Source organism: Talpa occidentalis, unplaced genomic scaffold (genome assembly GCF_014898055.3).
Source record: "Talpa occidentalis isolate TD23 unplaced genomic scaffold, MPIMG_talOcc4v2.1 talOcc4.11, whole genome shotgun sequence".
In the NCBI taxonomy this organism is placed as follows: Eukaryota; Metazoa; Chordata; class Mammalia; order Eulipotyphla; family Talpidae; genus Talpa; species Talpa occidentalis.
In genome coordinates, this window is record NW_023601104.1 from 79,194,748 (window position 1) to 79,217,149 (window position 22,402).

General features: G+C 42.3%; 2 protein-coding genes across 5 annotated transcripts in view; one reads left to right on the forward strand and one right to left on the reverse strand.

Moving 5' to 3' along the window:
* ZNF410 (zinc finger protein 410) overlaps positions 1-9,324 on the forward strand; it is a 38,212-nt gene extending 28,888 nt beyond the window's left edge. For 2 of the 4 annotated variants that reach the window (XM_037503697.2, XM_054691568.1), the window contains exons 9-12: positions 384-509; positions 1,210-1,350; positions 2,756-2,883; positions 8,546-9,324. In XM_037503697.2, the coding sequence (XP_037359594.1) occupies positions 384-509; positions 1,210-1,350; positions 2,756-2,883; positions 8,546-8,584 (434 nt within the window). In that variant the 3' untranslated portion in view covers positions 8,585-9,324. Of the gene's footprint in view, positions 1-383; positions 510-1,209; positions 1,351-1,627; positions 1,833-2,755; positions 2,884-8,545 lie in introns of those variants that run through there. The other 2 variants (XR_008550386.1, XM_037503698.1) reach the window with 2 other exon arrangements.
* Positions 9,325-10,376: 1,052 nt separating this feature from the next.
* Positions 10,377-22,280, reverse strand: FAM161B (FAM161 centrosomal protein B). Its single transcript, XM_037503699.2, has 9 exons — positions 22,173-22,280; positions 19,544-19,860; positions 18,243-18,793; positions 16,027-16,373; positions 15,454-15,581; positions 13,562-13,726; positions 13,222-13,321; positions 11,736-11,878; positions 10,377-10,971 (listed from the first exon to the last, which is right to left on the reverse strand). The coding sequence occupies exons 1-9, from the start codon at positions 22,224-22,226 to the stop codon at positions 10,833-10,835; spliced, it is 1,944 nt and encodes a 647-aa protein (XP_037359596.1). The 5' UTR covers positions 22,227-22,280; the 3' UTR covers positions 10,377-10,832.
* Between the last annotated feature and the right edge of the window lie 122 nt (positions 22,281-22,402).

Genomic DNA, 22,402 nt, shown 5'->3' on the forward strand with positions numbered 1-22,402 from the left:
CCAGCCAAGGAATTGAACTGGTGCTGCAGTGGCTGCGGACAGCTTCTTAGGTTGCATCTTAACCCCTTGCGCCACCAGGGAGGCCCCTTAAGATTTATCTATTTATGCATACAAGTGCTGGGTTATAGGCCAGAGGTGTGGGGGATGAGAGGATTTACCAGACATAGAGTGGGGAACAGAACAGGCAAATTGACCAAAGTACACTGCTGAGGGAAGCAGTGGGCGAGTCAGGAGAGGTCTGCTGTGCCATGTGGGTTGCTCCCTGGCCAGCCAGGATCGAACTTGTGCTGCAGTGGCTGCGGACAGCTTCATAGGTTGCGTCTTAACCCCTTGCACCACCAGGGAGGCCTGACTCGCCTGTCTTAACCTGGTTCCTATTTCAGGAGAGAAGCCTCATCAGTGTCAAGTCTGTGGGAAGACCTTCTCTCAGAGTGGAAGCAGGAATGTGCACATGAGAAAGCATCACTTACAGATGGGTGCAGCTGGGAATCAAGAGCAGGAGCAAACTGGTGAGGAAAGAGGGGATAGTGGAGGGGTCAAAAAATCAAATAACTAGCCTCTCTGGTTCTCTGGAAATTTTCTGATTTCTGTTTTGGGAAGACAGACCTGGTCTCATTTGATGGACTAGTGGTTTTCAAAATATACAGTAAAATCATCTGCAAACTTTTAGACCATATATAGTCATATTGCTTATCCATACCTCTCCCAAAACAAAACAGAACAACCTGATAAAGGAGATTATTTGAGAATAAGACCCCAAAATCTGTAGAGGCTCCCAGAGTGAATTTGATGGTAATTAGTACTGATCCATGAATCAGCCTTTGAGTATCACTGTGATAAAGATTTCTGTATGGTAAGAGCTTAAGCATTTTCTATCAGTCATAGCTCCCTTTTTACCCTAACTTAAATAATTTTTTATTATTTTTCATGTGTTTCCTTAATTATTTCATCTCAAATACTCCCTTCTAAGGATCCTTCCATTCCTTTTCATATCCAGATGCTAATCACAAGCCAAGGATCTTTATCAATGAGGCTCAACCCTTCTCTATTAGGTTTATTCTTACTCCCCAGAAGTGAAGTAGGGGGTAGTATCTAAAAACAGGTTAACTTTGTAGTTCTGGATGAAAAGACCAGCTTCCTATGAAGGAAAATGGGGACCAGGAACAGCCTTGACTGCTGTATGTCTCTCACATCCTATTCTCTGTGCAGCTGAGCCACTAATGGGCAGTAGTTTGCTTGAAGAGGCTCCAGTAACCAGTAAAAACCTGGTGTCTATGAATTCCCAGCCCAGCCTTGGTGGAGAGTCCTTGAACCTACCAAATACCAATTCTATCCTAGGAGTTGATGATGGTAAGACTTTCAACTCTCCTTTATTTGGGAAAAATGGATTGCAACTAGGGACTAAGGAATGGGGTTTTCTCTAGAATGGAAGTTTTTATTAATTTCATTTCTTGAGAGTAGCAGTTGTATTCTTTGTCTCTGGGGTGAATAAATGAATCTTTTTAAAAATTTTTCTTTTTCATTGAAAAGATGATGTAACAAAAGAATATAGAGAAGAAATTTTTAAGAATAAATTATCCATAATCCTAGCATCCTAGCCCAACTATTTCTATCTTTCCTATTGCAGTTATGGAAGAACTTAAATTTTAAAACATTTAAACAGAACATAACCAGGTTTTACAGAGGAGATATAAAGCAATTTCTCCATACCTTCAAAAGCCATATCTTCTGGAGAAAAGAAAGGGCTCTCTAGGAAACAGTTGCTCCTCTCTGGTATAGAAATTTCACCCAAGTTACACAGGCCAGGCCCTCTTCTGTGAAAAACTTAACAGGTGAGGTCAGCATGCATTTATTCAGTGCCTACTGTGTACCTGGCACCATGGGAAAGATATAAGTAGAAGACAGGGACATTAAAATCTAGTTGAGAAGTCAAAACTTATATATGGGATACAACTTTAAACATAAGATATTATTTAAACAAATGTTAAATTATATGGTATAACTTGGAAGAGCTATAAAGTCCCTAGAAGAAACTTCCCATTTATTTGAGAGCTAAATGGTTCATGTATAAACTATATCCAGAAGATTTTCATGATGATCCCACATATAAACATTTAGTAAGCCTTTGTTTTAGTTCATTTTTGGGTATAAGTGGCCTTGTTTATGTAACTTATATGTAGAGCCTCAAAGGCCCAGAGTGTGCTTCCACGGTTAGCGACCTCTGTTTGCTGAACCATACCACTGGGTAACTGAAGCATGAGCACAAAAATTGCATGAAGCTTGTTTTCTAGCCTTAAGGAAAGGTCTCAAGGGAGGGAGGAACATTGAGTAGCAACTTTGAATCTGGGTTTAATTTAAAGTTCTTGACCTGTGAACATTTGTATCATTGGTGACTGTTTTAACAGTTGGGTCCAGTTCCCTGATTTGTCAGCTTTTGCCCTGTTTTATATACAACTTTAATCCTTTTAACAGCATTAAAGTCATATTACTCTAAATTGTTATATTGAAAAATGGTTGATATGAATTGATACATATCAGGATTTCTTGTTACTTTTTCCCTTCCCCCACTTAGTAATAATTTTCAATTTTGCTGATAATGATTATCAGACAGAAATTAATTTGGAAGAAATACAGGCATGTGGGATTCAGTTTTTCAGGGAACAGTTTTTAGAGCTCTTAATGAGAGATGTGATAATGCAGGTAGGTATATCTGTAGATTCACTGTTCATTGAAGCATTTTTCTGCTGTTTTACAGAGGTGCTTGCTGAAAGATCCCCGCGCCCCCTGTCTTCAGTGCCTGATGTTACACATCACTTGGTGACCATGCAGTCAGGGAGGCAGTCATATGAGGTTTCTGTCTTAACTGCCGTAAATCCACAGGAGGTAAAACTCTCTCTCCTGCCTTTAACTTTAGTTTGTGGAGACATGTGGAGAGTGGTTGGGAACCCAGCTGAGAGGATCTGAAAAATTCTCCAGTTTCCATATCCTGGAAACTTTGACTAAAACATCTTCCTTTAAGTTAAGCCTAATTGTTATAAGTGTTAGGGTCTCTGGATTGGGAGATTGGTCATTCACAGTGGAGACTCTCAGCTTTAGTTTCCTTTGTGCACACGTCTTAATGAATACTATCTACATCAGCTGTTTTATAAAGTAAATACAGTATCCTTATTTCATAGGCATTTGCTAAAATAACATCCTGGGACAACGTGGTCCTTCAGCAAAAGTGATAGTGACAAAATATTAAGAATAATCATTGTTCTTTTTTTAAGAGTCATATGTCTGAAACAACTGGACACATAGGAATGTGTTCCCTTACTTGTTGAATTAGAACCATCATCTAAATCAAAGAAGGGTTTTAATAGCTAATTCTAAGTACTCCCAGCTCTGGTCTTGGCTCTACACAGAAAACAGAATGAAAACTTACAGTTCTAGAGTCTTAGCATGTTATATTGGCTTTGTGTCTTAGGAGTAGATGACTTCATGAATTCATTTCATGTGCATAAGCTTTTGCCAAAACTTATGTATTCTAGATTCTTTTAGTATTTTAGTACCTTCTCATCTCCCTACCTTACCTCACTATAACCTTTATATAACAATCAGCTGTTAAAACATTCACATGACTGCATTCTATATTGAATATTCTCAATGATTCTGTGGTATTCCTGGGACCACAGGACTTTGGGTATGCATGTTAATGTTCTTGCCAGGACCTTTTCTTGTATGCATGATTGTGACCCATTGTTGAGTCTTGTTTGTCTGTTATATTGAAAAAATTTTTTTTTTTTTTACATATTGAAATTGCAGTATGGAAACATGCTCTTTATTTGAATGGCAGTTTTTTTTTTTTTTTTAAGATTTGTTTATTTATTTATACAAGCACTGGGTACAGTCAGAAGTGCTGGAGGGTAAGAGAATTCACCAGAGCCAGAGCGGGGAGCAGAGCAGGCAGAAGGACTGAAGTACACTGCTGAGGGGAGCAGCGGGCGGCAGGAGAGGTCTGCGTGCCATGCGGAACCCTCCTCTGGTGGCTAGGGAGCAGCTGGAGATCGAACCGGCATGCAGAGGCATCAGGCAGCTTCGCAACACAGCGCTCAACCGCTGTGCCACCGGGGAGGCCCTATATTGAAATTTTTTTTTTTCTTAGGGTATCATCGATTCTTCTCCTGGTTACTTTTTTGGAACTATACTAGAGTATAGTGAGAAAGAATAGTACATGAACCAATGTACCTCACCCAACTTCAACAACTTTCTATAGTTAATTTATCTCCTTGCTCCTACTTTTTGTCTTTGTTAATGTCTGTCTTGGTATATTTATTTATTTTTTATTTTTTTATTGAAGTAACATCACATTTTAACATAGAGTTTCATCATTGAGAATGAACATATGTGTATTCAACATTAAGTTCATGTGCTGGAATGTTTATTTTTTTTTAAAGATTTATTTATGCATATAAGAACTAGGGTGTAAGCCAGAGGCATGGGGGTTAGAGGATTCACAAAGACAGAGTAGGGAACAGAACAGGCAGATCTACTGAAATACACTGCTGAGGGGGAACAGCAGGCGAGGCAGGAGAGGTTTGCTGTGCCATGTGGGGTGATCCCTGGCTGGCTAGGGGATTGAACTCAATCTGCAGTGGCTGGGGATAGCTTCAGAGCGCTGTCTTTAACCCCTGCACCACCAGGGAGGCCCTGCTGGAATGTTTAAAAGCAAATCATGGACATATCATTTCATCTATTCATATTTCAGTATATACTCTAACAGAGAAGGATTTTTTCATAACTAATATCTTAATCTCACTCAACAAAATTAATAATTTAATTATTTTTATATCCTCTAATAGTCTTTTTTTTTTTTTAACTTCTCAAAATGTCTTTTTTATGGTTAGTTTGAATTAGGATTCAAACAAGACCTATACATTGTATTTGGTTAATAATTCTCTTTATAATAGTGTGCCCCTCTTTTTTCCAGTATGGTTATTTATTAAAGGAATTGGATAATTCCACCAGTAGAATTTCCCACGTGCTGATTTTGACTGACTGACTCCTTTTGCAGTTTAATATACTTCTTGAGCCACAGATTTCCTAAAAACTAGTATTTACAGTAGAGGCTTGAGTAGAATCGTGATTGTTTTTCCCTTGGCAAGAACATTTCGTACTTGGTATGCTTGCTTCCTACCACAGCTCATCAGAAGATGCGTAATAGTCACTTGTCTTAGTGAACCTAAGATGACCAATGGTTTTGGCAACTATCATTGATCTTGGCCTACATTTTTTTTTAAATTAGTATTTTTCATATATTAATAGGTAATATCCAGACCTTTTTTTTCTCTCTGCTTTTATTAACTGTGATAAGAATCTTCTTTTTACAAAAGAAACACTGTCATCAACTGTTGAATTACTCTGAAATAGTTCAGGAAAATTGTCTCCTCTTTCACCTAGCTCAGATTATCATACTGACAAACCAAACCACAACAATCAATCTTTTGGGTTTTTTTTTAATATTTGAAACCTTGGAGCTTTTCTTTTCTATACTGATAAGTACCTTTTTAAAAAAAAAAAAATTGAAGCACTCTGGGTTACACCAAATAAATGGCAGGTTTATAAACACTTAATTCATCTGATAGAAATTACATATTTAATGTGTGTGAGACACTGCTGGGCAATAGCTATAAATTAGTAAGTGAAATATAGTCTCTGCCTTAGAGAGCTTACAGTTGGCGTTAACATCTCTACCTCTTGTAACTGTAGCTATAAATTGTGCTCCTGGAGTTGTGCTGTACAGAGAGATTAGAATGGAGAGAGTAACTGGTGCTTTTTATATGCTGGTTTTGAGGAAAGTCAGAATATGGGTTTAAGTTGAGACCTGAGGAATGACTAGCAATCACTTGATGGAGAACTGGGAGAGATTAGAGAAAAGGTAGTAATGTGTACAAAGGCAAAAGGTAAGAGGAAGAAGCAGAGCACAACTGTGGAGCTATAAGGGTTGAGTATGATGGGACATGGAATGGGAAGATGGGTGTAGAATAGAAAAGTGAGAGCAGGAAAGGTAAACTGGTTCTTAGAGGAAATGATTTTTGTCCTGGGGAAAATGGGGAACCACTCCTGGTTTTCAGCAGCATATGACATGGTCAGATTTGGAGATGCAGAAAGTCTAGTAATAGCACATTTCTCTTGAAGCCAGGTACATGAGTCTTGGAATTGACTTCAGAGTATCATTCTCTCAGCAGTGCCCACTCACAGCCAAAGACCCAATAGCCCAGACTTCATAAAAAACAAAAGAAAACTTCCAGTGGACACTAAGGATCTCTGGGCCCTAAGTACCTAATTTCATAATGGATGCTTCAGACACTTATTAAAAAATTGTTAATACAAAGGGGAAAACACAAAAATAGAAAATCCTGTATTGTCACTTTTCAAACATCTTCTGTCTGAATCTCACTTCTTTTGTGTTTCCTTCACTAGTACCATTACTATCTTCCTTTTATCAAAGGCATTTCCACTGCTCATCTCCCTTCCTTCTCAGGATATGGCTTATTACATTCCCCAATGCCTTTACTTTTATCAAACTGCAGTCCTCTCAGGACTCCAGGCTTAGTCCTCTTCATCATCCAAACTAACCATTTTCTCAGATGCCAGAGGAGAAGGCTATTCGCAATTCTTAAAATAATACATGCCCATTCCAAATTGTTTTTGGAGATCAGACCTGTAAGTAGATCATTGTAGATCAGACCTGTAAGAAACTACTTATGTACTTATAGCTGGATGCCTGTAAATATGCTCCAAAAATAAAAATAGCATTAGAATTTCAGATAACAACCAAGTCAGGTATCAGAAATTACTATGGAAAATATAGCGGAATTACAAGTTAACTCTCATTTGGACATTTCAGATTAGATGATTTATATTTTCCCTCACTAATGCCAGGTCTCCATGAATTACATAGAGAACTCATTGTACAGACCCAATTGAGACCTCAGTGCTGCCAAATAAAGTTCACCCTAAATGGCATCCCATAGTCACATTTGAGGTCACGTTGTTGACTTAAAGACCATATAAGTGATTGCCAGCTCGCTTTGACTTTATCTTACAGTGTTTCCCAAATAAAACAAAGAGAAATTATAAATTCTTTAACATTTAAGAGCCATTGCTAAGTTTGAGTGCAAACATCTGGATCTTGGCCTAGATTAAAACATGCCATTCTTATATTCCTACTACAGAGCATCAAATGAAATCTGTGGTTTAATTATTTATGTATTTTTTTTAAAGATTTATTTATGCATACAAGAGCTGGGGTACAGGCCAGAGATGCGGGGGTTGAGAGGATTCATCAGAGACAGAGGGGGAACAGAACTGGCAGATTAACTGAAGTACACTGCTGAGAGGAGCAGCGGGCAAGTCAGGAGAGGTCTGCTGCGCCATGTGGGTTGCTCCCTGGCTGGCTGGGGATCGAACTCATGCTACAGAGGCTGTGGATTGCTTCATAGTGCGGTGCTTAACCCCTTACACCACCAGGGAGGCCCCCTTATGTATTTTTATAAGATGTATTTATTTATGCATACAAGAACTGGGATACAGGCCAGAGGTGTGGGGGGGTGAGAGGATTTACCAGAGACAGAGTGGGGAACAGAACAGGCAGATTGACTGAAATACACTGCTGAGGGGAGCAGAGGGCGAGTCAGGAGAAGTCTGCTGCACCATGTGGGAAGCTCCCTGGCTGGGAATCGAACTCATGTTGCAGTGGCTGCAGCCAGCCTCATAGGTTGCATCTTAACCCCTTGTGCCACCAGGGAGGCCGGTTTAATTTTTAAAATTTTTCTTTAAGTTCCTTATCAAATTCTATATAAATTACCTTCACCCAAATTAAGATCACCAAGTAAATATATCTGTAGCTCAAGAAGTTACCAACTCTTTATTCTGAAATTGACTGTACTATTTCCATCTTGTTTCCATAATAAAATAGAAGCAAAATTCATCAACTATTCTATAAAACTCCCTTTCAACAGTAGAGAATATGTGTTAGTTGCACCTTGTAGTAGTCTCCCAGGTTTGTCTGCCTTCCCATAGGAAAGGTATTTTAAGCCTAGGTAATCCGTCAATTTTTTTTTTTTTTTCTTCACTCGTGGAATTGAGCTTTCATATAGAATTCATTGGGAGTAACCTCCCATTCCTTTTTCTTCTGCTTTGAGTCTTTAGCCTAGACTTGGGCTAGCACTGACCAATGTAAGATTTTGTTTGTATTATTTCTGATTTCCCTGTAACTAACAGATTCCTCTATCTCTGATTACTGAGTATGTGACTGCACAAACAAGTTTGGCTTATAGACTCAGTATATTTTATTGCCATAATGAAATGCCAGCATCTTGAAGTGGCCGGAGTGCTATCCCAAGGCCAGTATTGAGATCTCAGTCTGTGCTTCCTTTTGGAAGTAGATATCCTTGACTCACCCCTGCGTTCCTTGCTCCCGCTTGTAAATCTTTTACTTACCATGAATTATTTTTCCTATTATCTGGTAATCTACTCCAGATTTGGTTTTAATCTTTTACAGTTACTAAACCAAGGAGATTTAACAGAAAGACGTACATGAATGTGGGTGCTAACTCCTGGAAGAGCAGCTCTTTCTAATCCCAGAGTGCTTGTGGTGGGAAAACGATGCATGTTGCTCACCATCTGCCAGAACCAAAATGAATCTGGAAGGACAAGTCCCACTTTGCCTCTGTACATCTTTCCTGGTATAGAAGATGGATATAGGAGAGCTTCTCTTCAAACTGCCATTGGATCCAGACAAGGAGGAAAGCAGTGAATGTGGGCTGGGTAACTATACCTACCTCTCTAACCACTGCAAAATTTTGGGATGGACTTCTCCCAAAAGAGAATTTGATGATGAGTTGGCTGACATTTCTCAGTATGACTACTGAGAGGAGGTTTTCCTTTGAAGATTTTTTTCATTCCGGACTCAGCTGTCTTTTCACATGGATGAATTAAGTCCTGCCACCAACCATGAAACTTCATCAAGAAGTTGAGCTTTCAAGATGCCTTGTTGCTTTGAGAAGGGAGTGATATCAATTTTGTTGTGACATTCTCCCTTTAGCAACCTGAGTAAGAGAGTCTCTGCCACTGGGCTGCAAAAAAAAAATAAATTACTTGAATCCCTACTTGACCCAGGCTGAGGTACTATCTTGTCCTATACACCTCTAATTGGCTACTTTGCTTTCTTTGTTTCTGAACATATGGTAGCATGTGAAAGGGTCTTTTTTTTTTTAAGTTAAAAATCACGATTCAGTGCTTCAATTGTTTTCCCTTTAAATAAACAGAATAGCCCAGTCAGTTCTTTGGCTCCTTGTTTTGGACAAAATTAATTTTCTTAAAACGAAGACTAAGGAAAAATAGCTTAGTCTTTCCCTTTCAGATAGGACCCTTAGAATTACCCTTAGAATTCCATGCAGGTATACCAGCTCAGGAGTCTGGGAACATGATGTGAGCATCTATAGCTCTAACAAGCAAACCCAGGTGATAGTTACTAACATAATCACTCTGTTATCACTAGAAAGGACAGTGTATGAGTCTGGGGAAATGGTGATGACAACAGCTACTTTCGGATCTTTCCAGAAAAATCATTTTAAAAACATGAGAAAGGCACTTTTGTTAGAGCAGGCACTATTGCTTTTCTATCTCTACAGCTACTGAGGGAGATTATGTAATTGTGGGTGAGAAGGAAAGTATTCCAAGGATCTTACTAGTAGAAAATCATGACAGAGAAGTTTCAAATTTATTTAAAATGAACTTCATGTTGACACACACAATGGCACATTCTAAACAGATAACAGGAAATAATTAACTGCTGTTTTAAATAAAGTAATTATAGGTCTTAATTTGTTAATGATATGCATAGTCAACCTATGCTATGTAGAGCGAGCTCATGTCAATTGTATTTTTTTTTTTTTTTTTGGTGGTACCCTCACCAGCAGCCAGGGAATGATCCTGCAGACAGCCTCGTAGCCCAGCGCGCAACCTCTGGGCCACCAGGGGAGGCCCTCAATTGTATTCTTAAAATGCCAGTTTTTACTTCCTGTAACCTTTTATATGAGAGCAGTACTTTTCAACACAAGGCATTTTTTGCCACTCTTCCTCTCCCCTCAGGATACCTGGCAATATCTGGAGATAATTTTGGTTGTCATAACTGGGGGAAAAGGTGTTTACTGGCATGAGGTGGAGGCCAGGGATGCTGCTAAACATCCTACAATGTACCAGCCAGTTCCTTCTCCCAACACCCAACAAAGATATCTGGCCAAAAATTTCAGTAGTGCAGAGGTTAAGCACTATACCAAAAAAAAAAAAAAAAAAAAAAAAAAAAATATATATATATATATATATATATATATATAAAGAAACACTGAACTAGAAGTTGCAAACCTGTCATCCTATAGGTGTTTTGGTCACCCAGTATTTTCTTGTAGTTTTTAAATTAGTCACCAGCATGCAAATTTCTGGCTTCTGTTGAAAAAGCAGTTGACCTGGCAGTTTCGGGCTTGTACTCAGCAGGGTTTATAACACCAGTCTCTACTATCTCTTAGATCCACTAGTTTCCACATTGGGTATGTGCCCTGTTTTTTACTCTTAAATGTGAGACACAAGGCAAGAACTTTGAACTTGATTTGATCACTCCACCCTTGCTGCTCCACTTTGATTTATTCAAACCATTCCAGCTACCAGCTAACTTTTCATTTCCCCATTGTCCAACAGACCATGACTCAGAATCCAAGTTTTGCCTCCTGACTTAACTCAACCCCAAGTTAGCTGCTTACTATTATTGAAAAGCAGCAATTTTAAGTATATTAAGCAAGAGGTTTGAGATTATCTAGCAGTTCATACGGCAGCTCCCCCAGTTCTTTCTTGGGGTCTGTAGGCAGTTCTAGAGAGTCTTCTAAATCCTTCTGTGGATTTCTGATGCCAAATTTTGTAGTTTCATGGGTGCTGCAGAATAAATTAAAGCATTATGAAATACATTTTTAATGAAAGAAAATACTAACATTTTCATTATTTTGTGCGGGGAAAACTGGGATAGAAATTAGAGGAAGGGGCCGCTAGCACTTAAAATTTAGAATAATAGATGCTTTTCTCACTTTTTTTTTTTAAAGATTTATTTATTTATTTATACAAGCACTGGGTACAGTCAGAAGCGCGGGAGGGTGAGAGAATTCACCAGAGCCAGAGCGGGGAACAGACTGATGATACACTGCTGAGGGGAGCAGTGGGTGGCAGGAGAGGTCTGGGACCCTCGCCCGGCGGCCGGGGATCCAACTGGCGCTGCAGAGGCTGCGGGCAGCTTCGTAACCCAGTGCTCAACCACTGCGCCACCGGGGAGGCCCTCACTTTTTGTTTTTATACCAGTGGAGGAGATGGTGCTAAGGAGTTATTTTTTTGAAGAGTGCTAGAGAAAGTTTTATAGGAAGTAAAAATATACATGACTTTTCTTTAAAACTGAAGGAAAAAACTGCTGGAATTGGAAAAATGATGTTTCAAATTTTAGGAAAGTAATCTAAACCTGATACACAAAGTTACACTTTATTCACACTGGTCCTTCCACATTCCAGTGTATTACTTGGAGATCCCTGGATTAGTAGTCTATAAATACAGGATTATGACCTCAAAATATGAGCAGCTGGTCTAAAGTTTCCTCCCAGTGGCATTACTGGGTATGGCAAATTAGCTGCATAATGATAGCAGCATCTTATTACCTGTGACAATCATCAACTACTGACTGATCCTTCCATTGCACAGCCCGGGTGCCCTGACCCTTGGTTTTCACAAAGTCTTCATCAAGCCCAGCCTGCTTCAGGGTGTCTCGATACCGTTGCTCTGCTTCTTTCTTGGCAAGGTCCTGTAAAAAGGAAATCTGCTGTGGCTGAACTTCCAGATATTTCTAAGTTACTTGCTTAATCTGTATGTATTTGCTTAGTCCATATCCTTACATTCTTGCTCACTGCAGGCCACCCATTAGTGTTGCATACAGATTTGCAGGAAAATTACTTAGAACCTTGTTTTTAAGCCTTACAGTGCATAGGCGCTTTCTGAAGATCTTGTTAAAAATGCAGGTTCTTATTTGGTAGGACTCAGATGGGGCCTGCAATTCTGTATTTCTGACACTCCCCAGAGATGCCAACTGTTAATTTGGGAATTGAGAAGCAAGGACTTAGATTTTGGAAGACCAGGTGAAGCCCAGATGAAGAAAGATAAAGAAAGATGGAATAAAGCAACCAAACCATCATAAGGAACACTAAAATATAACAAATAGACAATAAGCTGCACTGTAACACTTAACAATAGACAGTCCTCATGTGGACCAGAAAAACATACTTTGTCGTAAATGTTCAAGAGTACAGTCATATGGAATGCTTTGTATTTTTCCCATCTGTGGAGATTTGAGAGTGAGCATGCTTGAAAAAATTACGGAAAGGTCAACATGAGAAATTTCAACCAGTGCAGCTTGGTAAGTAAATCCAAGACATTCTAAGGCATGTGATATGTGTGCAATATGTCAGGGAGTTGGAAGTGTATACCTAGGAAATGCTGAGATAACACCTTGCTATAAGACAGAAATAACACCCAGAATTGGAACCAGGTCATAGGGAACCCTAATTTTTGTCTGAAACTGGAGAGGAAAGGGATAAAATATTGCCTGGGATGGTGGTATTGCTTAGGCTGTTCAAGTACTCCAGAGTCTCCTTAGGGAGATCTTAACTGAATCCAAGTTCCTTAAATCTAGAGAACATTTTAAAATGATTCTTAAGTCTGAAAGGCACTTAAATCTGGAAAGTCCTTGTGGAGTGCTTTGTGAGCATTCCAAGCCTTGGTAATGTCAGTGGCCACAGTGCTAGTGGCTGTGGATGCCCAGATAACCAGGCCTGCAGGAGACAGATCATCCCAGCAATACAGTGACTCCGGACAGAAGACGATTTCAGTCATAGCAGTAAGTTAAAAATTCTCTTTCTAACATAGCCAAACTCTTTCACTGTGTCTGGGATCTAACTCTGACTCTGATTTGACTGAAAGCTAGACTATATTGAAAACCCCATGAAATGAAATGGGCCCAATTTAAAATCTTTCGGAGTCTCAATGTTTAATACCCAGATATTAAACTTCCATAATTTAAAAAAAAAAAAACCCTCCCCTTTATTTTCCTCTCCAAGACAGAAAATGAATGAATAATGGTGTAGTTTCTACCGTGGTGACTTGTTCAAAGAGATAGGGTCTTGTTTGTATTCTCTTCTTCATTTCCTCCAGTTCTTTCTTATACTCTTTTGTTCTTTTACGGTCATTGTTCCTAGAATTAATGAGATTTTAAAAAATGAATTTTCTTTTTGCAATTGAGAATATCCTTTATTTCAATTAAGCAGCATAATTCCCATGGACATTATAAATTCCTAATGTAAGAAACGCCTGGTAAAACCCCTGACTCTGGGCAATTACAGGAGTCTATCCTAATAACTATTTTGCTGCTTTCAAGGCCAATGATCTGTGGGATCCCAAGACAGGCCCCCTTTGACATATGGAGGACACTGACCGATTCTCTTTCAGCTTTGCTTTGAATACCTCCTCCAGGCTTTTGTGAGGATCCATGGCTTTTGCTCGCAAGGTCACCGATTTAGACATAGCTTGACACTTCTTTTTGTGCATCTCCAACCACTGAGCACTCTGATCTGCTTTGTCTTTTTTTTCAAGTGAATTTCTAAAGGAGGCAAAAAAGAATATAGATGACAAACTTGAGTTCATACTTAACAGCAATCTTAGTAACTTCTTTAGAAATTAATTTAGCATTTTCTACAAATGGGGTGGATAATTTACCATTTCAGAAAGATTAAGATTCTAGGATTAAATGCCTGGCAGATGCCGCCTACCCAGCACTGCAAACACAGTGATTTTCTATCCAAGGAAAAGTTCATTACTTGAACTGGAAAACATGTGAGTTAAGGTATTCTTACTTAAATAGCCAAATACTTAGAGTTCTTGCCTATCTGGAAACAAAATTTTACTAATACCTACCATTTGCCGCGCTTCCTACCCTAAACCAAGTGCAGCAGCCGGCAAGTGTTTTATATTCATTATCAGGTGTAATCTTCATAATTTCCCTGTGTAGTCAGGAGTATAAACCCTGGGTATTGAGAGGATGCTCAATACCCAGCAGACCACCGGAAAAGCCAAGATTAGAACCAGGATGTCTGACACCCAAAGTCCCTACCTTTGTTGTAGATAGTGGGCTGGAAGGTTCATGAGCCTTTGGAAATACAGATTTGCATTTCCAGTGAGCATCAGAAATGGGCCTTGAATACACACATGATTTTGAGTCAATCTATAGCACATAAAGTTGTGTAAATATTCTAGAGGGTAGTAGAGTTCTACCAAAGGGAAAAAAGTCAAGACACTTGCCTTTGAATGTTTACATTCAAATGAACTGATTGGGAAGGAGGGCATACTCACAGAGTATGTCAGACTCTGCCCACTCTTGAGAGTGGGCAGATGTGGAGATCCTTTATAGATGGGCCAGCCTCTGCTTCCTGAGGCCTCTATGATACTGATTTAGTAGTTCTGTGTAATTTGAGGAAAAAGGAAATATCCCTTGGATCCTAAATATATTTTTTAAATATCTGTTGTGATTTTAAAGAGCCAAGTATGTTCTAAGTATTCCTCTGAGCTCCACAGAAAGTGTGGAGTTGTCTCCCAGTGCTAGGTTGCTCGTTAGACCACAGTCTCTTCTACTGACTTAAGCTCAGAGACTTAGCAGAACTCCAGTTCAATGAGAACAACGACGACAGAGTCTGGTCAGGGAAAGTTAAAAATGAGAAGGCTCCTGCTGTTGATAGATAGTGCCCCATGGTGAGTCTCAGAGAATCTCAGATCTGTGCAAGAAATACTTCATCTTCTCAGTGGCAGGTCTACCACCTGCTGTCGGGCTCCTCTGAATTCCTGTTCCTAATGGTTTCCTTCCTCTTTCATCTATAACCTGTATCATTCTCTTCTGTTTGGAACATTTCCCTCTAGCATTTGACTAACTCCTTATTCCAGGTTTCACCTTAGACATTTATTATGAGACCGCAGCCCTGTTCTGCCCAGTACCCTCACAGACCCTAAGTCCCCCATCATTGCAGTACTTACAAAATATGGTAGTTGCTTCATTGCATTTCTGTATTTCTGACTAGATGTTAAACTATGGGCTCCATCAGGTATCTCCAGGATTCACATTAGGCCTGGCACAGAGTAAGTCCTCCATGGACATTTGCCAAATGACGGCTGTGTTCGCCAGCACACAGAGGGCCAAAGGCATTCCTGTCAGGATCAGAGAATTCCCTTCTCCCCTTTAGGTCTCTGATGCAGAAGAGCAGGCCCAGCAGCAGAGTGGTTTCCATCATTTGGACCATAACCTGAGCATTATAGGTCTTATGCAGCCTGACCACTCACCTGACTGCAGATTCCCTCTTCCTGGTGGCATCTGTGATGTGCACAGGAAGGGTGTTGGCAGAGAGGGAAGCAAGGCCACTCAGAGAACGACTCCTTGGCAGGGGTGTAGCAGGCAGCTGTGGAGGCTCCTAAGAAGAAACAAAGGCTGGTTTTGCTGCATGGGTGGTTAGTTTCTGTCTTAACTAGGATTCAATTTCAATGTAGGGCTAGTCAGACTGAGTCTTAATTTTTTCTACTGGTATTAGGCAAGGTTAATGTGATCTCAAGTTTAGTAACCAGATCAAGACTTGGATATCAATCCTAAAGTTTTTAATCAAATGAGAAGAGTTCTGTCAAACTGGTATAGGGACACAGCAATTGATCCCAATGCCTGCCTTCCTGACCTGCTTGGATGTAGTTCTACAAAATCTCTCTAGAAAGGGAAGGAAAGGAAGCGTTCTTGTGGGCTTAAAAGTTTATAAGCATTGTGGATTTGCTTATAACCAAGCTGGTATTTATAAGAAAGTCAGAAAAATGTTAGGAGAAGTGCCTTCCACTGAGACCTGACCCTTCTGCAGCTCCCTGGGCTCTCACCCTCCTCTCTCCAGAGGCAGTGGCATCGCAGGGCCGCTGAATGTGACGCAGGCTGGTGGTTCTCAGTGAGAAGGGCTTGTTACGAGTCACCTCTCTGGTGTCCCGTCTCTTGGCAGCTCTCCTCTGGAAGGCCTTGTAAAGGCCCTCATAGTCGGGGACAGAAGGATTCACCCGAGGCTGGAATCCAAAGTCAGTGTGCAGAAAGCCAAGCTGCTTCTCTTGGGTTCGAGAGGCTGTGCGGGGCTGTGTGTCAGCCCGGCTTCTGGAAGAGGTGAGGGGGGACGAAGCCATCTGGAGCATGTCCAGAGCTCTCATCTGGATGCGAATTTTCCTGAAGAGCTCTGCTTCTGTGGAGAAAAAGTCAAGGTGTGATGGGTGAGAGGGGACCAAGCTTTATGCCAAAATAGGAGAATTTTTCCTCTTTTAAATACTAACAATAGTGTGTTGGAGCCAACTGTTAATTTTTCAGGAATTTTATGAGCCAGTTAATGGCATGTGGGAAGGCTGAAATTGGCATAATAGGATTACCCATACCATTAAAAAAGGCAAATGCAACAAATCAGCTTGCTGCTTTTTCTTTTTTTGTCTGTATAGCTCACTAATAAGCCTTGACCAGGATACTACCGCCTTGACCCGATCAGCATGCAGAAGCAGATTCCATTTATACTTGCTCACCAGCTTTCTTCAGTTCCTTCTTCAGATGTGGGGCAGATACGGAGCAGGAGAGTGGTCCAGGTACCCACTCTCCCAGCTCTTCCTAACTTAGAGGACGGCCCCACCATTCACCCCACTGAACTAAACCCATTGCCCAAACCATTCTTGACTCCTCCCTCTCTCAACTCATCATTCACAAGTTCTGCCTTCTACTGAATTTCTAGTACAGCCTCTTTTCACCTGCCCTGCTACTAGTTTCATAATTTCTTCTTTTTTTTTTTTAAAGATTTATTTATTTATTTATACAAGAACGGGGGTACTTGCCAAATGTGCAGGTGGGTGAGAAGATTCACCAGAGACAGAGCGGGGAAGAGAACAGGCAGCCTGAGGAAATACACTGCTGAGGGGAGCAGCTGGTGAGACAGGAGAGGTTTGCCGTGCCATGTGGGACCCTCTCCGGCTGGCCGGGATCGAACCGGCGCTTCAGAGGCTGCAGACAGCTTCACAGCACTGCGCTCAACCGCCTGAGCCACCAGGGGTGGCCCTAGTTTCATAATTTCTTAACAGAATTGTTGAAACAGCTTCCAGTAAGATCAATATTCTCCTGTCTTGCTTCTTTCCTTTTTACTATCTATACAGCAATTAGAGTGATATTCTGAATTGCATGTCTGGTCAAGATCCACCCTACTTAAAACTCTTCAGTGGCTTCTCAATGCCTTTGGGATGAAGTCCAGATTCTCTCATATGGAGGGAAATCTCCCCTGGGTCTGGCCTGTGACTTCTCATTCTTCTCTCTATCCTCTACTTTTCCATCCCTTGAATGTGTTCAGCTTCCTCTTTACCTCCATGCCATGCCATAGCTCTGGCTGGTACACTCTTTCTCTTCATTAAATTAGCCATGGTTGATCCTTCAGGATCAGGCTTAGTGCTTACTTTCTCCGGGGACCTTCCCTAACTGTTTCCACCCATTTACCACACCCTAAGATAGTTTCCTCTGCTGTATGCTCCATAGGTCCCCAAGTTTTTCCCTTAAACTCCTGCAAATGACTCATTACATTTGTGATTATTTGTCTGTCTTACTCCCAAGTCCACAAATTCCCTGTTTACCTTAGAACACGGTAGGGGCCTGGCAGTTACTGAATAAGCCAGTAAAGCCTCAGTCCCTTTCATGGAGCTACAGTTCTTGAAATGTCTCCCTCACAAGGATGAGGGATGGGTCGCAGCTTTCCTAGTGGTGGCACTACCCAACTAGTCCTAGGGTATCTCATCAGTTCTCTGCTCTTGCCTATACTGCTGCAGAGACCTTCGCATCCACTTACTAAGAGGTGAATGGGACAAATGTGAGGGGTGCTGCCAGATCTCCCACACCTCACTCCTTACAAGACTCTCCTATTGCGTATATAGACCCAAAACTACCCTGTGGCCTGCCCTAAGTGTGTCCTCTAGCAGGTCTATCCCAAGAGCTCAACTCCAAGCCAGGCTGCCCCTTGAGCCTGACTAAATCCCCACAGCACCTTGATACGCCCAGGCAGGAAGCAGTGAGGTGGAAAAGACGTCTTTACCCTGGAGTTTGTCCCCAAGGGCTGGCTCCAGAATGGACTTGGGGATCTTTCTGGTGGCCTTCTGCTTCGGGATCTTGGCCTTAGCTGTGGCAGTCAACGCCCTCTGTTGGGCAGCTTCTTTTCTTTGCTCATCCTTCTCCAGGAAGCTGAAGGGCTTCAAGGAAGAGAGGAGTACTTCTTTCCTTTTCTGGATCCCTGCCTGCCTGCGGGCCTCCTTGCGCTCCATGATCTCCTGGTAGAGGGGGAGGTAGACATGGGCCGGCACAGGTTGTGCCCGGAATTGCCGGTGACACTCAGCCTCCTCCTGGCCCTGTTTCTGGGCCTGCTGCCTCTCATGCTCAAAGGAGGCAGGTGAGGCCAACCACTGGGCCTTCTTCCGGGCCTCTCTTAGTGTCATGCGGAAAGGCTGTGGGACAGTGATGGATGATGCCCAGGAGCTGACACTTCTACGCTGGGATGGAGGCCTGGAACCTGAGTATGGCTGGGAATGAATCTTGGGAGTGTCAGAAGGAAGGCTGCTCAGGGAGCTGCAGCGCCTCGTGGAGCCATACCTGGGGAGAGAAAGCAGGTCTGTGCATGGAGGATGGGGCAGCCAGGAGGCCCAGCTCCTGTCCTCCACTCACCCCCAGTCCTCCCTCTAGCAGATCACAGCATCTTCTCAACCTCACATCATAGTCCCAAAGGCCTCTAAGCCTATACCTTTCTCCACCAGGCCTCCCTCCTTCCTGCAGGTCATCCTAGCTGCATCTTCTGCTGGGAAGTCTCTTCTCAGAATGTATCCAAGCACTGCACTTTGCACTCTTAATTTTTTAAAAGAGGAGGAAATGTGGTGCAGAGCAGAGCTTTAGCATCAGACCCAGATTGAAATCTTACTTCATGTAGTTACCAGCTGTGTGATCTTGGGCAAGGTTCTCTCAGAACCTCAACTTTTTCATGTGTAGAATAGTGAAAGTCGTATCTGCTTTCAGGGTATTGGGAGAAGAAAGTAAGTATTAAATGTACATGCACATAACTGGGTTTAGCCAGGGTAGCTATATCTGGCTGTCAGGAGGCGGTGTGTTCAGGAAACATCCCTTATCGGTCCCAGTGTTTAGGTGACTAAGCATTACTCAGAGTGACTTAGGACTGCTGGGTGGGAATCAGAACACATGTGTGGATGGGAAAGCTGATTCTTAGCTGGAATCTGGGTGAATGGCAACTTGCAGAAGTGGTCTTTGCCTTACAGAAGAAGAGGCCCAGAGTTAGGATGTGACTTGGCCAGAATGATGCAGTGAGGCAGCAACTGAGCTGCAATGTTTTACCTCAGAGACGCGAGGGACTGGACCCGTGGCTTCCCCCTGCCTTTGTCTTGGAAGAAACTCTCCAGGTCCTCATCATCTTCAGAGAGGTTTTCATCACTGTCTGGATCAGACAGGTAGAGGGATTCCAACAGGGACCACTGGCCCTTCTGCTGTAGTACCTGCAGGGTCTCGAAAAAGCTCCCAACTGAGTCAGAAACAGAATCTGTCTCCTCCAGGCTGAGGAACTCATCAAGTTTGCCAGCCCGAGGCAACACCAGCCCATCTCCAGATAGCTCCTCTTCTGCCTCCGTGTCTGAGGAGGATTTGGGGGGAAATATCTAAGACAAAATACAGTAGACTATGGATCAAACTATAATTTCAAATTTATTCAAAACATAACTATTAATTTCACCCTGAATAAACTTTAGAATATTAGGGGATATGGAGGACAAGGAAAATGTGTTTCTTGCTCTGAAGAAATTTCACAAATTGGCAAATGGAGTGTGCTTTGTTGAAGGGCAGGACAGGGAAGCAAAGAGCTAAAGTTGGTGCATGCAGTGTGGTGAACTTTTACAGAGCACCTACTCTGGCCCAATCATTCTTCCCCTGGCACTCCAGGAACCTTTCCCATGGCCCTAGCCACATTCTGGGCCCTGCCCTGTATGGTTTTACCTGCTTATTGCCAGTTGTCCTTTCCCTGCATCCACTGCTTTCCTCAGAGTCTAGCTAATTTCCACTTCGTCATTAGGAATGGATAACAGAAGAGAAAATGTGGTCTGGCTGAAAGGGCAATGTCTAGAAAGTGAGAAACTCGACTGAATTTAACACTTCATTCACTATTTATTGTGTGCCTAATGCATACTGAGCATTAGACTGAGAATAAGACAAGGTACCCTCTCTCGTGATGCTTCCATTCTAGTGAAGGGAGACAGACAATATAAGATGATAACAAATTAACTCAAAGTCATAAAATTGACTATATAGTGATGGGAGTGGCTATGGGAAACTTTTCCTTTGCTAAAAGCCCATCAAATAAACACCATTAGGAATGTGCTTATAATCATATTTAGGTTTATTAATTTGCTACAGTCCGCTATGGAAAATGTAGGAAAAGTTGGCAGGGTGGGGGGTAGAGGGGGACTTTTTCTAGGGTTGATTTGTCATGAATGATTCTGAGAGAGGCTAGGGAAGCAGAATCAACTCTGGGTGAATGCTACCACTAATAGCAGTTTAGTGAGTGAGCAATTTTTATTCAAAAGGTTACAAGAACAAAGTGGGGCTCCACCAGTAATTGATAAGCAAGTATTAGAGGGGTCTGGAGTAATTTTGCAGGTACAGTGTGGCCTTGTAAGAAACACTTTGCTGATCCTACTGCTGGTTTTACCTGTTACAGTCTGAATTACACTTTCTCAGGTCTGAGCTGATTTGTGCTTTCTCAGAGTTGGAGGAATTCTGACTGATGAAATGTCAGCCTTGCTAAAGATCAGGGGTAAGAAGGTTTCTGGTTCAAGGAACAGCAAATGCAAAGGCCTTGAAGCAGGAACGAATTTGACTCTTGGTGAGTCTCTGGCTGGAGCACAGTGTCACAAGATTGCCTTACACAGGTGTGGGGCCAGGATGACACTGCGGACGATGAGTGACTAGCTGGAAACCAGTTGGGAAGCAGTGACACTTGGTAATGGTTTTACTGGGTTCTCCGAGGTCCAGTTCTAATGCTAGAAAGAACGCTGGATTCTGAGTCAGAGGTATGCATGTGCTCTAGCTCTGACTCTGCTACTGTGCATGTGTGATCTTGGGGAAATTTCTTTTTTTTAAAGATTTTTATTTATTTATTTATATAAGCACTGGGTACAGTCAGAAGCGCGGGAGGGTGAGAGAATTCACCAGAGCCAGAGTGGGGAACTGAACAGACAGACCGATGAAGTACACTGCTGAGGGAAGCAGCGGGCGCGGCAGGAGAGGTCTGCGCGCCATGTGGGACCCTCGCCGGTGGCCGGGGATGGAACCGGTGCTGCAGAGGCTGTGGGCAGCTTCGCAGCCCAGCGCTCAACCGCTGCGCGACCAGGGGAGGCCCTTGGGGAAATTTCTTTTAAAAAATGATAAGAGATTGAATCCACACACAAGTCATACAATCCATTTAACAAGTATCCAATTCATTAGGTTCTAGGGTAGCCGCAGAATTGTGCAACCATCACTACAATCAATTTTGGATCATTTTAATCATCCCCCCAAAAAAGCGCCACACCCTCCAGCAGTCACTCCTTATTTCCTTCACCCTTTCAACTCTCCCCCAGCACACCCTCTAACTCCACCAGCCCTAAGCAACCACCAATCTGTCGGCATGGATTTGGGGGCAAATTTAGTATCTCTCGGTGCCTCAGTTTCTCTTCTACAAAATGGAGACAACAGTCGTACTATTAGCCCTAGAGGAGTTGAGGGGATAAGCGAAAACTGAAGCCCACTGCCATGATTCTATGAAGAGCCTGACGTCAGGCTCAAGGAGTGGTTCCGAAAAGCAGCGGGTTTTAGTTCCACGCCCCTCCAAGACACGCCCCTGCCGTCTGTCTCCAAGGCAACGTCAAACATTTTTCTTGGGCTCGCCTTTCCCGTGCCGCAGTCCCGATCCCTCCCCTTTCCTTTCTCTCCTTACCGGATGGCTACACTGAGAGCTGCCAGAGGCTCCCGCAGGCCTCCCCACTGTCATCTTCTCGGCGGGACAGAGGCGGAGGCGGCGCGGACAGCTGCAGGGGCTGGGGACAGCGGCAGGCGCCGCGGCGGCGGAGCTCGCTGTCGGGCCGGGCACCGCCCCTTTGCAGTTTGGGTTTCTGGTTGGCTCCCAGGCAGATTCATGACCCATTCCCCGTGCACCCTCTAGCCCGT